Source organism: Copadichromis virginalis, linkage group LG22 (assembly GCF_057382275.1).
Source record: "Copadichromis virginalis isolate Kocher_CV1m ecotype Utaka linkage group LG22, C_Virginalis_male_GT1.1, whole genome shotgun sequence".
In the NCBI taxonomy this organism is placed as follows: Eukaryota; Metazoa; Chordata; class Actinopteri; order Cichliformes; family Cichlidae; genus Copadichromis; species Copadichromis virginalis.
Genome location: NC_140638.1, coordinates 28,227,832 through 28,244,397, shown reverse-complemented (window position 1 = coordinate 28,244,397; position 16,566 = coordinate 28,227,832). Strand labels below are relative to the sequence as shown.

Here is a 16,566-nt window from a genome sequence, read left to right as displayed (position 1 = left end):
AGTTTAGATCGTGGCCTTTCAAAACAGTGTGATTTATCAAAGTTATGTCACTGAAACCAATGTAAGGAAACACAAACATTGCACAAATAAGTTTAAATATTTTTTTCTTTCTTACTTCAGTCAGGAGATTAGGAGAAGGAGCAAGGGAGGGGTAGTATATGAACATGATGCTACGTGCTTTCAAATTATAGCTGAAGTTCAAAGGGAATTTAACAGAAAATCACAACAACGATGAAACTCATCTTTCTGTTTGTATTTCACCTTTTACCTTGTTTTGTTAGACACACACACACACACACACACACACACACACACACACACACACACACACACACACACACACAAGGAAAATCCATATCGTGTAGCGCTTGACTAGAACTCATAGGTTAAAGAAACTGTATGCATTACAGGATCCGAGTCATTTGACTTTACTTATTTTCTCTTTCATGTCTTTTTCATTTCATTTCACTGGCATTTCCAGGTTGGCTGCATATATAATGTCCTGTTACCAATCCTCTGTATAAGATGCTGACAGCTCATTGGTCATGCGCCAGAAGGTGACGCCGTCGTGTGTGAACATCTCATTTTAATTGTGCATTTATAGAGAGAGAGGAAGTGCTGGCAGAGGAAGAGGGTGATGAGCTCTGAAGTCACACGTCCTCTGACTCTGGGTAAATAATGTTCCCGGCTTGCACCTATCATTATTCCTCTCTCTCTTTAACACTTACTGTTTGTCAGTGGAAACTGGCCTCGCTCCTTTTGATCTCTCGCTCCTCTGCCCATTCAGCCTGCTCACTAAAAAACAAAACAAAACAATAAAACTTTCCCTTCCTTCAGGTCTGTACAGAGAGACAGAGAAAGCGCTCTGCATCAGGAACTGAGGTTATAACATACCCAGCAGACAGTGGGGCCCGGTTCAGGTAATCCACCCGGAAATATCTGTTGATATTTACTAATGTCTTTCAAGGCCTCTCAGCACAGCCGAAGTCCATCCCTCTTCATGTCAGACGGAGATAGGCTACAGCGTAACCTCACACAGAGTCTGCTGGTATTATGTGTTTGTGTGCCCGTGGGTGCATGTGCACACAGCTGGGGGCTGCAGCAAGGAGATTTAACTGTGTTTTTTCACACATTGGTGTCTGCTGAACTCAGCTGCCCATATTTGCATCAAGCAACCCCGATCACGCTGGAGAAAAGAAACCTTCGAGAACCTTCAAGAAAATCTGCTTGCTTGTCAGCTGGAGCTGAAAAATACACTTGATAACTCGACAGAGTAGAGCTGGAAACAAGCCAAATCACTGAGCGCATTTAAATGTTAACAAGATTTATTTCTAGAAAGTTAATGAAAGGGCAAAAAACTCTGTGTGATTGCTAAATTTTACTCTGTTGTTTGTTAATCCTGGATGAGGGGCCCCAAATTTCTGATTTTGAATGAATGAATGAAGTTTCTCCTTTGGATGGCAGATTCATGACAGCGTAAACAGCTGTGTCAATGCTCCAGTAAAGATTCAAATCAAACTAGCCATTGAGACTTTACAAATAGTCTGTTTGCTAAATCATTAAATAGAAAAATGTATGTGTGCTCTTTTTCCTTGCTGCTGTAAGTTGAAGGACTCGTCCTGCAGATATTTTTTATGTAATGTGTCCTAAAGAAACGTAATCCCAAATGAAATCACGTCTAGTTGTTTGTGTTTTCATTATATAAAAGAAGGATTAATCTGGGAAAAGGCAAAAAAGTATTTTATTAAGAAATACTTCAGGCTTTATCAGTTATTAGTTTATCAGATATGTAAAAGCTCAGTATGTAGCCATAAGAAACTGTGATTCCTGTGGTCAGCACTTCTCCTTCAAATTCGGTTGGGTCAGTTCCTGTAGTGTCAAAGCTCAGTCGCTTATCATTAGCATGCCAAAGGTCTCAAGATCTACTTTGGGGCACCTAGATGAAGGCTGGCTAGGCTGGGGGTGGAGGGTAGTGGGGTAGGGGGACATTTACTGTCCCCACTAATTCTTTTTATCCCCTTCAAAGGGACGGGTGATTAGGAGAGGAAAGTTTAGATTTCCTGAACTTGAAGTGGAAACGCAAAAGTGACAGACGGAGCTCAGGGCTCAATCCACATCTAGATAGCAGGGGACTAGTGTGTGTGTGTGTGTGTGTGTGTGTGGGGGGGGGGGGGGGGGGGGTTGTGTGCTGGGGGGTTGCTCACTCTTTGCTGGTTTGAGGTTTAAGGAAACAGCAGTTGGAAGTTGTCTTACTTGCAGCTTTTTCTTCTGTCTTTGTAACGCTACAGTGGAAATCAAAGAGAGACGTGAATATAATAAAGTTCACAGAGTTTCAGTCTACTCCACCAATGTAGGATGTTCAGTTGTACTGTACTGTATCAGTGGATTGTATTGTATCGTAGGTATTGTATTATGTCATATCGTATAGTTGCATTCATCACATTGAATGTATCGTTTTGTAAATATAGTATCATGCTGCATTGAATTGTGTTGTAAACCTCTAGATAAAAAAAACAAAACGGATAATTCATCCCAAGTTAATAAACTCTCACTGAGGACTGAGACACATTTCATTCTGTGTCTCTGTTCAGTTAGATCTACTAAAGGCCCAGTTTTTATGATTTGTAGCTTTAATTACTTCCTTTTAATCTTATTATTGATCATTTTAGTTGCTGCCATTAAATTATTGTCTGTGCACGCTGTGCTGTGTTGGTTATCAGAGTAAGAATTTATTTTGCTGTGCACCAAAAAAAATGCATCACACTTAGGTTTTGTAGTATAGATGCACTGCACTTTACTTAGGTACAGTATCGACAGTCTGTACTACTTTATACTATTAAAATTTTCCAAAAAGAAAATCAAATATATTTGTTTTCACTTTATTTATTTATGTATTGAGCAGCATTGTGCTTTCAGTTTTACACAGAAAGGACACGTTACTCAAACAGTTACTCAAACAAATTGATTAAACTAGTTTGTTCCAGCTTTTTACAGCTTTATGCATCTGGACCAGCTTTAAGTATGTGACTATATTTTCCACATGTGGAAAAACTTTATCAGTTAAGTTAATATAATAAGACGTTTTGCTGCCTCAACCTCATGGCTGGTTTAGACTTGATGAATCTTTCTAAAGGCTGTGACATGACTACATAAGTAGCTGATGCTGTTGCCATAGTGCCAGTCACAATAGAAACAGGTAAAATCTTGGAAGATTTTTCCCAGAACATGGCACATAACCCAGCATCATGTCAAATACTCACACTAATCCAGAAGCAGAAGGACAATTTAACAGTGTTCACAATTAAGAACAATTCTGCTTGTTTTAAGCAATCTATCTATGGTAGATATACATGTATACTGCTCACTGCCCCCTGGGAGTGGTATATGTGTTTTTATCAAGTTCAGGTCGTCTGCCAGAGGCCTGAGAGTTTGAGGGTTCTGTGCAGTATCTCAGCTGTTCCTGGGACTGCGCTCTTCTGGACAGAGACCTTTGAGGTTGTGCCTGAGTTCTGCTGGAACAACTCCTACAGACCACGTTGGTTCTTACCTTCCACATCTGGCTCAGTTGTGCCTTCAGCCTGTGGTACAGCTTAATTATCTTGTGCTCATTCTTTCTAATGTTGCTGTTTGTTGGGATTACAACATCTATCACAGCTGCACTCTTTTGCCCTCTGACCAGTCACAGAACACCCCACCCCCATAACAAACAAACAAAAAACATTTTATGTATTTGTATATGAGAGAGACAAAGAGAGATAAAGAAGGACACTGTATGTTTTCTCTTCCCAGAGCTGACTCATATGCCTGCCTGTGTTTACTTCTTTAGGCCAGTGCAGTCCTCTGGAAAATATGCATCCATATAACTGTCTCTTTGTGAAGCACCAGACCTCTGTAATATTTCTCACCTAGGTGAGTGTGTGCTGATGCCAGAGCAAGGCCTGAATCAGTTAACCCTCAGCTGTCTGCGCTGCACAGTGTGTGTGTGTGTGTGTGTGTGTGTGTGTGTGTGTGTGTGTGTGTGTGTGTGTGTGTGTGTTTAGAGAGAGAAAAGCGGTGAGAAACCTCAGGTAACTTTTCAAGCAAACTTCATATCTTGGAGCAGACGTTTGCTCACCTGCTCCTCATCCACACTCTGCCCGTCACCCGGGGAGGATGTTTTCGTCTTGTTTTATGTATCCACCTTCTCACTGGGCAACACATGACAACTGCGTGTTCTGGTGCTGCTACAGAACGCTCACACACGACGCTTGTCAAATGAAATCTTAATTAGGCGGCTCCCTGTGACGTGTGTGTGTCTGAAGGGGGTTAGCGGAGCCCGAAGGCCCGGTCGGTGGGGGATCTGTTCTGTATGCAGCCTCTTTTTAACGCTCTCTGTGTCTTTCTATCAGCCTTCTGAAATAAAAAGAAAGCGACTGTTGAATGATACGGGATGGAAAGGTGTGAGAGAACCCCTTTACATTTATGGCCTCTGTAGAACTGGAGGAAGTGGTGTAGTAAAGTGGAGTCACACTCCAAAGCCCTCACTCAATTCCAAGTACATCACAGACTGAGGACTCAGAGGCAATGAAGAAACAAACGAAAAGAAAAACCCCAAAAGGCTGAGCTCTACAGCAATCAACTGTGTTTTATTATTTTATATGTTAGAAACTGTTACCATAGGTTTTTCCTCACACCTCAAATACTAAAGATAAAACACTTTTTTTTGTTTCGCTTCAGTTGCTTTTGGATCTTTATGCAAATTATTGTTTTTTTTTAATTAGCTAATATATCATTTGTATGCTTAGCTGCAAATGCAATTGAAAAAATAATTTCAGTGTAAGTTTATGGGAATATCGATCCAAGCTGACAGTACAGTAAAAAACATTTTCTTAAAATGTGTTTTTAAAAACAAAACATCAAACGTTCCAGTTTTGTTCTTGCCTCTTCACTGAGGTCATTTATTTGATTCACCTGTGATCCTTACAGCACTGAGACAGTCAGCTTTATCTGTCTGTTGATGTTATTTTCTAAATGTAAAGCTGTCCTAAACACACCTGTAAAACCCTTTGAGACTAGTGTGTCAACAAAATGAAACAAACATTTTGAACCTGACCTTAATGACATTGTTCACTGTTTAATTTCAAGCTTCTGTTCTGTAAACGTGAATTGTTGCATTTTTACAGAGAAAATACCTCATTTAGTACTAAAGTACCTCAGATCATGCATTGAGTAATCTGTTTCACTTTCCCACCATTGAAAGCCACAGACACAGACACAGAAAAGTGGCAAAAATAAACCAGTATAAGTATAAGTACGGCTTTTTCGTATTATATTATTACACAGCAGAGATTATAATACTTAACCTCTTAATGCCCAGTTCATCATATTTGGTTTGTACAGTTTTTGTGAGTTTTTTTTTTAGATTTCTCTATTCTCTCTAATTCCCCCCCCCCCCAAATACTAAACAAATTGCATGAATAAATAAATAATAAAACGTGAATAAAAAATAAATAAAATATGATACAAATCAAAACGCATGCAAATTAACATTAATTTTTAAAAACATGTGTCAGAAGTTTAATAAATCATTTTCCAGCTGTAATGTTTATTATTTCATGGTTCAGGCATTAGAGGGTTAACAATGTGCATGTAGTACAACTGCGTGGTGCATCTTTTTATGTCGTATAACTAAAATATTATTTTGATTCTCATTAAAACGATTGTTAATTTTTTTCTGATTTAACTGTATTTAGTGTAAAAAAAAAATCAGAACGATGTCTTGTTGTTTAACAATTTTATGGCACCCATTGCATCATAGCAGCACACGTATAATTTTGCTATAATGCTATAATATTAATACTGAGTTTAAAAAAACTTTCTAATTAACAGAAATACAATTAGAATGAAAATAGTGGAGACCATCTATAATTATTTCCTGTTTTTTTGTTTGTTTGTTGTTATCTCGCGCTCACTCTCTCTCTCTTCCATGCACAGTTTGACTCCATGTATGTCAGAACAGAAAAACAAAAGTAAAGGAGCAATTCTAAAACTGCACTAACTTAATTACCTTTTCCCCATTTTTGTGCTCAAATTTTGCGTTGGGTGTAAATCTTGTGGTTTAAAATACATTACACAGTGTTTATTAAATAAGTATTTAACATCTAGGCCTTCTGAAATATTTAATATCACTGCCATGAAAAGAGTTTCCACGGCCCATTATGCAAATTCAGGCATCACTTGTTGGGCCATCCACACTTTTGCACGACAGCAGCGCAGAGTCTCCCCTAATGGTCCTCACTCAGTAAACACCGGTCCCCATGTGGATTTGAGACAACAAAAGATTAGCACTATTTGCAAATATGCAACTGAGTTCAAAGGCACGGCTCCCTCTCCTCGCTTCCCTTCTTTTGTTTTGCATGCACAGCTTTGAATGTGTAAGGCTTCAGCTGCAACAAGCTGCAAGATATTTTTGGGGGTTAAAGTAAAAATACCAAACTTTACCCATTAAGTTTTTCTTTTCTGACAGCGGAGTTATTTCGTTGAATTCGATGATCCAATAAATTTAATAAATAGATTTTTTACGTGGACTTTGGTTGAAAGAAATATGTGTTTCACGTGTTTCTCTTTCACAAGAAAGAAAAGAAACTGATAAATTATAAAGAAGTTCGGTGTGAAGTGGGGCGGCGTTTAGAGACGGAGAAGTCCGCTAATAAACCACGCCCCACATCCCCATGAGGTCCCTGAGGGCCCTTAAATGAGGAGGCCTGGAGGTATAGAAACCAATATCTACTCGGGCCTGTCTCGCAGTCTTTGAGACCCTTCCCTTCGGATTTAGGTCTGTTGACACACCTTGGAAATATGACTTCTTCCAACCCTGACCAGCGTCTGGAACATCTCCTCAGCGCCGTGGAGAGCGAGTTCCAGAAGGGCAGCGAGAAGGGAGACGCGTCCGAGAGGGATATTAAACTGACGCTGGAGGACGCAGACTTATGGAACAAGTTTAAAGAATTGACCAACGAGATGATTGTCACCAAGACGGGAAGGTAGGCCCAGCGTGTGGGGAGACCTGGTGGTGTTCTGTGGGAACGGGGCCGGGCGCATTTTACGCGCGGCGTTTTAAATGTGTTTGCAAATTTGAAATTAAATTGAAAATGTATAAAAACACGATTTTAAATCTGACACGTCAGCACGGGAGCGCTGTTTGTGTTGTTTCGGAGGCCTTTGCAGGTTTAAAAGATGTTAATTAAACTTGTGTTTCTGTAAACTGTAAATTCACAAACCACATAAATTCTTATTTTTCTTTTTTCAGGAGAATGTTTCCGGTTCTGAGGGCCAGCGTAACAGGTCTGGACCCAAACGCCATGTACTCGGTACTGCTGGATTTCGTCGCCGCAGACAATAACCGCTGGAAGTACGTGAACGGGGAGTGGGTTCCCGGAGGCAAACCGGAACCCCAGAGCCCGAGCTGCGTCTACATCCATCCGGATTCCCCAAACTTCGGAGCGCACTGGATGAAAGCGCCGGTGTCCTTCAGCAAAGTCAAACTCTCCAATAAACTTAACGGCGGCGGTCAGGTGAGAGAGAAACGCACAGCTAAAATTATTAGTTACAATAACAGTAACTTAAAAAAACAAAACTTTTCTTTTAAGAAACAATCATAGGATATGTTTAAAGATTTAATGATGTTCTGGTTTAGACACACCAAAATGGAGTTTAGTGCTTTTGTCAGAATGTTGGATTACTCTGGAGTTATTTCATGGCATCATAATGTAGATGATTTGTTTTAATATACGTAATTCAGTGAATGTTATTACTTTCACTTGACATCATTTGTTGTCTTCTCTTGAGTGCAAAAAAGATGAAATAGTGACATCAGTTCCTTTACAGATCATGCTGAATTCTCTGCACAAATATGAGCCGAGGATACACATCGTGAAGGTGGGAGGCATCCAGAAGATGATCAGCAGCCAGTCCTTCCCAGAAACACAGTTCATTGCAGTCACTGCTTATCAAAATGAGGAGGTCAGTGGTGTTAGAGTAGCCTGAGGATAAATCTCCATCTGAAACTGTTATCAGTGCTTACGTGTTTTACATATTGACTGAAATGCTAACAGCCGTTTGCTTCTTTCAGATCACAGCTCTGAAGATAAAGCACAATCCCTTTGCTAAAGCCTTCCTGGATGCCAAGGAGAGGTTAAGGCCGAGAACTCAGCTTACTCCTCAATGAGTCAAGTTAGCATGCTCTCATGTAGCATCTAATCCTGTCTTTTTGATTGCAGGAGTGACCATAAAGAAGTGTCCGATCATAGCACGGACAGTCAACAGTCTGGATATTCTCAACGTGAGTACTGGATGGCATCTTTGCATCAAGGCTGATGCTGGTTGTTACATGTATATATTTTAATTCTGACAGCTTCCATGCGTGACTCAGTTGTACACGTTTTTCCTCCACAGTTGGAGGTTGGTTCATTCCAGGCCAGAGTCCCATCTGCCCCAGCAGTAGCCCCCCTCAGTTCAGCAGCACAACAGGCCACTCTTCTGGATCCTACTGCGAGCGCTACTCCAGCCTGAGGAGCCACAGAGCGGCCCCGTACCCCAGCCACTACCCCCACCGCACCACCAGTACAAGTAAGACTCCTAGTCAACGTACTATATTGATGAAATAAATAAATGGAAGAACTGGAATTTGATTTGTGGTGCATTAATTTTAATTTCAGATAACTACATGGACAACACTTCAGGGACTCTGCCAACTCATGACAGCTGGTCTGCTCTTCAGATCCCCAACTCCACAGGCATGGGCACTCTGTCCCACACCACCAACTCCACATCCAATTCTAGGTGAGCTTATTTGGTTTTATGCTGCACTTTAGGCTGGGAAATTAGCACTGAAGCAATAAGTCACTCCAACCCTCTTCTTTCTCTGGTCCACAGTCAGTACCCTAGCCTCTGGTCAGTAGCTGGCACCACGCTCACCCCTTCAGGCTCGGCTTCGGGCTCCATACCTGGAGGTCTGACCTCCCAGTTCCTTAGGGGCTCTTCATACACAGGCCTGACCTCCTCGCTGCCTGTCTCCTCACCTTCCCCAATGTACGACCCCAGCCTGGGTGAGGTTGGGGTCGGGGAAGCCCAGTTTGAGAGTTCCATTGCCAGGCTGACTGCTAGCTGGACGCCTGTAGCTCAGACCTACTGAGCAGCTGAAGCTACCTGGCCATCGTCTACAGGGGTCGGAGGGATTTGGAGTAGGACCACAGACATGAACGCAGCTCCTGGAGAATATGTGGAAATTTCACCACGTCTAAAAGGATTTTGTGAAACAGCTTAGAGCAGAGGAGGGCATATAATTTCCCCAAGGAGCCACATGAGAAACTGGGACTGTTGTGGAGAGCCACACCGATTTGCGTATAGAGTGCGGCTCTCCACAACAGTCCCAGTTTCTAATCCAGCTCATTGGGAAATAATAATTGCCCACCCCTAGAGATATTTGAACAAGATGACTTGAATAAAGCTGAGAGAACTTTGAAATTGAAGACAATCAGTTTCCCTCTAAGAGATAAGCTTTAGAATAGCTGCACAGACAGAAATTATTGCTCTTAGTAAATCCTCTATGCTTATTTCATATTTGTTACATGGTTGTGCTGCATCACCACCTTGCTGACATCACACAGCTAAAGTGAACTGAAGAGTATCTTGATGCACGCTAATCATCCAGGTAAGGAAATCTCCCAAACTTGTATCCCTTCATCTGGATGGAGCGTTGCAAAGGTTTCGTCACTCATCCCAGTGACTTCTTCAGTCGTTTCACTTTTATTATTAACTGTATAAGAGGAAAGGTTCTGCTAATATTAATGTGTATATGAGTGTATATAGAATAAATTAATGTCCTGTGTTTTTTCATATAAATGTGCCTTTTGTGAGTCCAATATAAATGTTCTGTGTTCAGACTGAGCGACATGTGCCTTCTCTTCTACATCTTGTAAGGGAATAAAAAGATGCCCCCTACACAAGAGTCTGTATATATAAATCTATCTTATTTGTATCTGGTGAACTCTCTTGAGTTTTATTTATGTCATTTAATAATAAATTATAAATGTTTGTTTTCTCAAATATTTCTTCCTTTTGTATTCTTGGCACCTCATGTTAATGTAAAACAATATAATATATATATTCAGATTCACATTTCAGCACAGAGAGAAGACTATGAACAAATCCTAAGATGCAAACTCTTTCAATGGCTGCATTTTTAATTTCTCTTGGCTATTTGGGCTGATTGGGACCTAATGAATGTAAAAACAAAGAATTACATGAATTTTTTCATGTATTTATTTATTTTTTTTACCTGATTTTTGTTTCTGAGAAAAATGAGATCCACATATGAGGACATTCGCTTTAAATTTCAATAGACCAGTGGCAATATAATGTCCTTGTAAGTGGATATCAGGCCCTTGTAGAGCAAAATTTAGTATTTTGGTCTAGACAACCCAAAATGTGATGTCCACATATGTGGACGTCAGGTCCTAGGAGGCTTATGTAAACCATAAACCAAACATAAACCAGGCTTATGTTTGGTTTATGTAAACTACATAAACCAAACAAGTGCCATTGGCTGAATTGCTTTTTTATTGTTCATTACAGTGATTGATTAAAACACTGGTTTAATTAACAGAAACACTTTCCTAATGTACCAAACACCTGTTCTTATTTTAGACCCTACAGGTTTTGTTCTTGAGGTGTAACTTTGTGTCGCTTTGCCCTCAACTTTAAACCTTTGGCCCTGCAACACAACCTCTCTTTAAATATCACCGACCACATGCTTGTACTAAAAGTGAATGTGGCTTCTCTGGCGTGACTGAAATGATGACTTGATGGTCCAATTTCAGAAATTTATAAGGGGTATTTACCATCACTGGCACCCTTTTGTCATAATCTGCATCAATGTGCGACGTACAGTTAGCACGTTCAGAACTGCATGCGAGGAAAGTCAAAGAACATGGACCCAATATGCTAACACCTGAATGAAATACACTGGGATATGCTAATTAATGGAACCATTCATTCAAAGTTAGCTATGTAATACTAGCAGGGACACGGTGGAACAAAACCAGAATCTATTCACTGTACCAAGCTTTTCATTTGGCAGCATAATCTGAACCATCATGTTATAATAATGTGCATTGTGCACTATCGTCAGTTGATCCCACAAAGGTGGGTAACTGTAAATGAAAAAACGGCTTTCATAGTTTATAAATTATTCACATAGTGAATGAATTTGTGTTTATAAACAATAAGCAGTTTGTTAAATTTCCATAATTGAGTAAATACTCAAAAGTATTTTATGTATAAAATTATATACAGAGAGTCTCAAAATTAACAATAACTGGAAAACTGGATCTGAATAACAGCTGGGACCACAGCTTACATCAGAGTGTAAATTAAAAAAGAAGAAGAAGAACAGAAAGAAGAAAAACAATTACAGCTTCAGTGAACTCACACAAGAAAACCAATTATGATTCAGGTTTCTGGTTGAATCAACCCAATTCCAGGTTCGAGGGGCTTGCACACTCATGTCAGTGGTGTGTGTGTGTGCGTGTGTGTGTGTGTGTGCGTGCGTGTGTGTGTCAGGCCCATGGAGGTTTTGGCCACAGTACAGTGATGGAGTGGTCCTCACCGAGGTGCAAATGAAGGCTGGCGGGTCACGGGGCCACAGGCAAACAGCAATGAAGCAGCAATGTGACCCACAGCTGGTGGGGCAGATCGCAGCAGCAAAGGTCCTGTCATAAAATGTTGATGTCTCCCAACCCTCCACTTTACTGCTGTTCCAAATCCAGGGCCATACGGGCTTACTGCATGCAACAAATGGACACAGATGGACTTTTTCCAATTTTATTATTTATACTTGAATTCAATTCAATTCAATTTTATTTATATAGCGCCAAATCACAACAAAAGTCGCCTCAAGGCGCTTCATAGAGACAGAGAAAAACCCAACAATCATATGACCCCCTATGAGCAAGCACTTTGGCGACGGTGGGAAGGAAAAACTCCCTTTTAACAGGAAGAAACCTCCGGCAGAACCAGGCTCAGGGAGGGGCGGGGCCATCTGCTGCGACCGGTTGGGGTGAGAGAAGGAAAACAGGATAAAAGACATGCTGTGGAAGAAAGACAGAGGTTAATAACAGATATGATTCAATGCAGAGAGGTCTATTAACACATAGTGAGTGAGAAAGGTGACTGGAAAGGAAAAACTCAATGCATCATGGGAATCCCCGGCAGCCTACGTCTATTGCAGCATAACTAAGGGAGGATTCAGGGTCACCTGGTCCAGCCCTAACTATATGCTTTAGCAAAAAGGAAAGTTTTAAGCTTAATCTTGAAAGTAGAGATAGTGTCTGTCTCCCGAATCCAAACTGGAAGCTGGTTCCCCAGAAGAGGGGCCTGAAAACTGAAGGCTCTGCCTCCCATTCTACTTTTAAATACTCTAGGAACAACAAGTAGGCCTGCAGAGCGAGAGTGAAGTGCTCTAATAGGGTGATATGGTACTACAAGGTCATTAAGATAAGATGGGCCCTGATTATTTAAGACCTTGTATGTGAGGAGCAGGATTTTGAATTCAATTCTGGATTTAACAGGAAGCCAATGAAGGGAAGCCAAAACAGGAGAAATATGCTCTCTCTTTCTAGTCCCTGTCAGGACTCTTGCTGCAGCATTTTGGATTAGCTGAAGGCTTTTCAGTGAGTTTTTTGGACATCCTGATAATAATGAATTACAGTCGTCCAGCCTGGAAGTAATAAATGCATGAACTAGTTGTTCAGCGTCACTCTGAGACAGGATATTTCTAACTTTAGAGATGTTGCGCAAATGGAAGAAAGCAGTCTTACATATTTGTTTAATATGTGCATTGAAGGACATGTCCTGGTCAAAAATGACTCCAAGGTTCCTCACAGCGTTAGTGGGGGCCAAGGTAATGCCATCCAGAGTAAGAATCTGGTTAGATAACATATTTCTAAGATTTTCAGGGCCGAGTACAATAACCTCAGTTTTATCTGAATTAAGAAGCAGAAAGTAAGCGGCCATCCAGGTCTTTATGTCTTTAAGACATTCCTGCAGTTTAACTAATTGGTGTGTGCTATCTGGCTTCATGGACAGATAGAGCTGGGTGTCATCAGCATAGCAGTGAAAATGTATGCTATGTCTTCTAATGATGCTGCCTAAGGGAAGCATGTATAATGTAAACAGAATTGGTCCTAGCATTGAACCCTGTGGAACTCCATAATTAACCTCAGTGTGTGAAGAGGACTCTCCATTTACATAAACAAATTGGAGTCTATTAGATAGATATGATACAAACCACTGCAGTGCAGTACCTGTAATACCTACAGCATGTTCTAATCGCTCTAATAGGATATCATGGTCGACAGTATCGAATGCTGCACTGAGGTCTAGCAGGACAAGCACAGAGATGAGTCCACTGTCAGAGGCCATAAGAAGATCATTTGTAACCTTCACTAAAGCTGTTTCTGTGCTGTGATGAGCTCTGAAACCTGACTGAAACTCTTCAAATAAACCATTCCTCTGCAGATGATCTGTTAGCTGTTTGACAACTACTCTTTCAAGGATTTTTGATATGAAAGGAAGGTTGGAGATTGGCCTATAATTAGCTAAGACTGCTGGGTCTAGAGATGGCTTTTTGAGTAAAGGTTTAACTACAGCTAGGCCTTCAAGCCTGTGGTACATAGCTGATCATTAGAGATAGGTTGATCATATTTAAGATCGAAGAATTAATTAATGGCAGGACTTCTTTGAGCAGTTTTGTAGGAATGGGGTCTAAAAGACATGTTGATGGCTTGGAGGAAGTAATTACTGAAGTTAACTCAGGAAGATCAATTGGAGAAAAAGAGTCTAACTTAACATCAATGGTACTAAGAGTAGCTGTAGATAATATTACATCTGTGGGATGATTACTGGTAATTTTTTCTCTAATGATTAAAATTGTATTGGTTGGCTCAATAGAGCTCTGACTGTTTGTCAGCCTGGCTACAGTGCTGAAGAGAAATCTGGGGTTGTTCTTATTTTCTTCAATCAGTGACGAATAGTAAGATGTTCTGGCTTTGTGGAGGGCTTTCTTATAAAGCAATACATAAATAATACCCAATAATGTATAGACGGTTTTTGGTACATACCATAAATGTCACCTTTGCTTTTTTAAAGACAAGATAGATAATTTTTTTGTTTGTAGAAGTCAATATCATTTAGATGTAACGGCATGAATGCTATTTAGAAATGATCCAGCTTTCCGTCCATATTCAAATACTTCAAGGTCACAGAACTTAAGTTGTGTATCTGAAATACCTGATGCCAGACTCAGAATCAGAGAGACTTTATTCATCGCAGAGGGAAATTGAGTTGTCATAGCAGCAGCTCTCATATAATATGAAGTGTGGAAATAAATCCAGATCAAATTTGACTTCTGTATACGTACGCATAAAACTGTTACAAAGTTTACTGTCTGCAGTAGATTATTTACGTTCATGCATCTTCATCTCTTGGCTATATTTCATAAATGCCCACTTAATCCTGCTCTCTTATTTTATTTAAACACACACTCTCACATTAGCTGCACTTCTCATTTACACTGAACTTAGAGGAACTGAGTTCAGTGATTCTGCTGCCTACAAATTTAACAAGCTACAAACATATAAAGCTGTTTTCTCTTATTTCATTATAGTATTTAAAGGGTTATGTTTATGATCACAAATACTTCTTGAACATTTCCTTAATACTGAAAATCTATTGTGTATTTATTGTATTATCTATTTTAAAGCTGTATTTGTTGTACACAGAGCTCTCTTGAAAGAAAATACAGATTTCATTTCATTGACTGATTTTTAAATGAAGGATTTAATACTACGACTAATACTAATTTTACTACCACTACAACTATTACTAATAAAATTAATAATAATAACAGTCCTCCAAGCCTTTGCACATCCTCCTACGCTGTGTCCATGAATACACAATATCTGTGTTTCTGTGTGTTTGTTTGTTTCTTTGACCGTGAACTTTCAGGAACGATCAGGAACTGAGCAACCAAACTTAGCACATCTTAGGTCTCTGAAGGTTCTCATCTGTATCAAATCTCATTATGTTGCCTTGCAATTACCGAGCAACGTGCTAAAATTAGATGTTTCATACCTTTATGCACCTATAACATCTAAGAAAGGCATTGTATAATTTTTATTTGACAGTTTATAGTTATGCACAATATATTATGACATCATCAAGTTGCCTATCAGCCACATTGGAATGGGCTAAAAGTGTAAAGTAAGCTCCTAGAGGAGACAAGAACTTTACTGGTCTTATAAATATGTTATATTCCAGCAGCAGGTGATCAGACATCTGGAGAAGCTGAGCTGGTGGAGTCGGAAAACCAAAGAAAGAAGGTAAAAGACATTAAAAGACTGTAGCGCTACAGGATCAGGTGATATTTCTCTTCAGGTGAGACACAACGAGCCACTTCCTGGACAGAATGCATACATGTTTAAGCCGACTTTAGTATATGCAACAGATCATATTGATTTATAAAGCTGTAAATTAGCTTTGTCAAAATGTCATTTGACACTTTGACATGTTTTTAGACATTTTTCTCACTGGAGCAGTAAAAAACAGACATTTTGTGAGGATTTATGGTTATATTTGGCAACACTAGCATGAAACACACTCTGACTCTTATCTGTGTACAGTATTTATATATTTTCAAACAAAACAAATTAAACAAACAAATAAAAAAATAGCAAAAATTCACTGCACCCTTATTTTCATCTTCAGTGTGTGTGTGTCTGTGTGTTTATGAGCAGTTGGAGGATGTTTGCTGTTGGTCTTTGCTCAGTCTGAGTGGTAAACAGGTCCTGCTGGGCTCAGTGGCCCTCTCTGCCTTCTCAGTTAAGGTGTGTGTGTTTGTGTGTGTGTGTTGGCCAGAGGACCCTCTGCTGACTGAAGCCTTTGTCCTCCACGATGGCTGATCTGCTCTGTACACCCGAGCCTGCAGCCTGTGTTGGCCTTTGCTAATTGACAATTGGAGTTTGACTTTGCACATCAGCCTCCTCGCCGTCCCTGGAAGTGTGTGCTCCAAATACGCTTTACAGAGTGTGCTCAGCACCCAGGTGTGGAGGATGGAGAACTCTAAGTAACACATCCACATGCTGGATTGGCTCGGAGAGGTCTAATAATCTGTAACTTCTGTCAGTGCTGTGCTTTTTTGGAAATCGAATTTCCCAGAGGAACCCACCCGAGGGATTAATAAAGTTCTATCTTATCTTATCTTATCTTGATTATAAGGTTTTATTCGTGTAGAGTCTGATCCAACTAAGATTTATCAGAAAGAAGCTGGATGCAGACAAGAGGCAAAGTCAAACTTGTTTTTATCATCTATGAATGCACCATGAGCATCAAAATCTGACAGCCTCTCCTAATCCCATCCAATCTTTGTCCTGGTGTACCCTCACATATCCATCCTCCACTTCCAGGAATAATTCCACCAATTAGCCTTACGGAAGAAGGTGAAACAGTGCTCACAAACACCATGACTAC

The 16,566-nt window shown here is 40.1% G+C and overlaps 1 protein-coding gene across 1 annotated transcript; it reads left to right on the top strand.

Moving 5' to 3' along the window:
* The first annotated feature begins 6,837 nt into the window (after nt 1-6,837).
* tbxta (T-box transcription factor Ta) lies at nt 6,838-9,266 on the top strand. Its single transcript, XM_085446114.1, has 8 exons — nt 6,838-7,022; nt 7,289-7,553; nt 7,867-8,001; nt 8,111-8,172; nt 8,259-8,320; nt 8,434-8,607; nt 8,697-8,820; nt 8,914-9,266. The coding sequence occupies exons 1-8, from the start codon at nt 6,838-6,840 to the stop codon at nt 9,170-9,172; spliced, it is 1,266 nt and encodes a 421-aa protein (XP_085302240.1). The 3' UTR covers nt 9,173-9,266.
* The last annotated feature ends 7,300 nt before the right edge of the window (nt 9,267-16,566 follow it).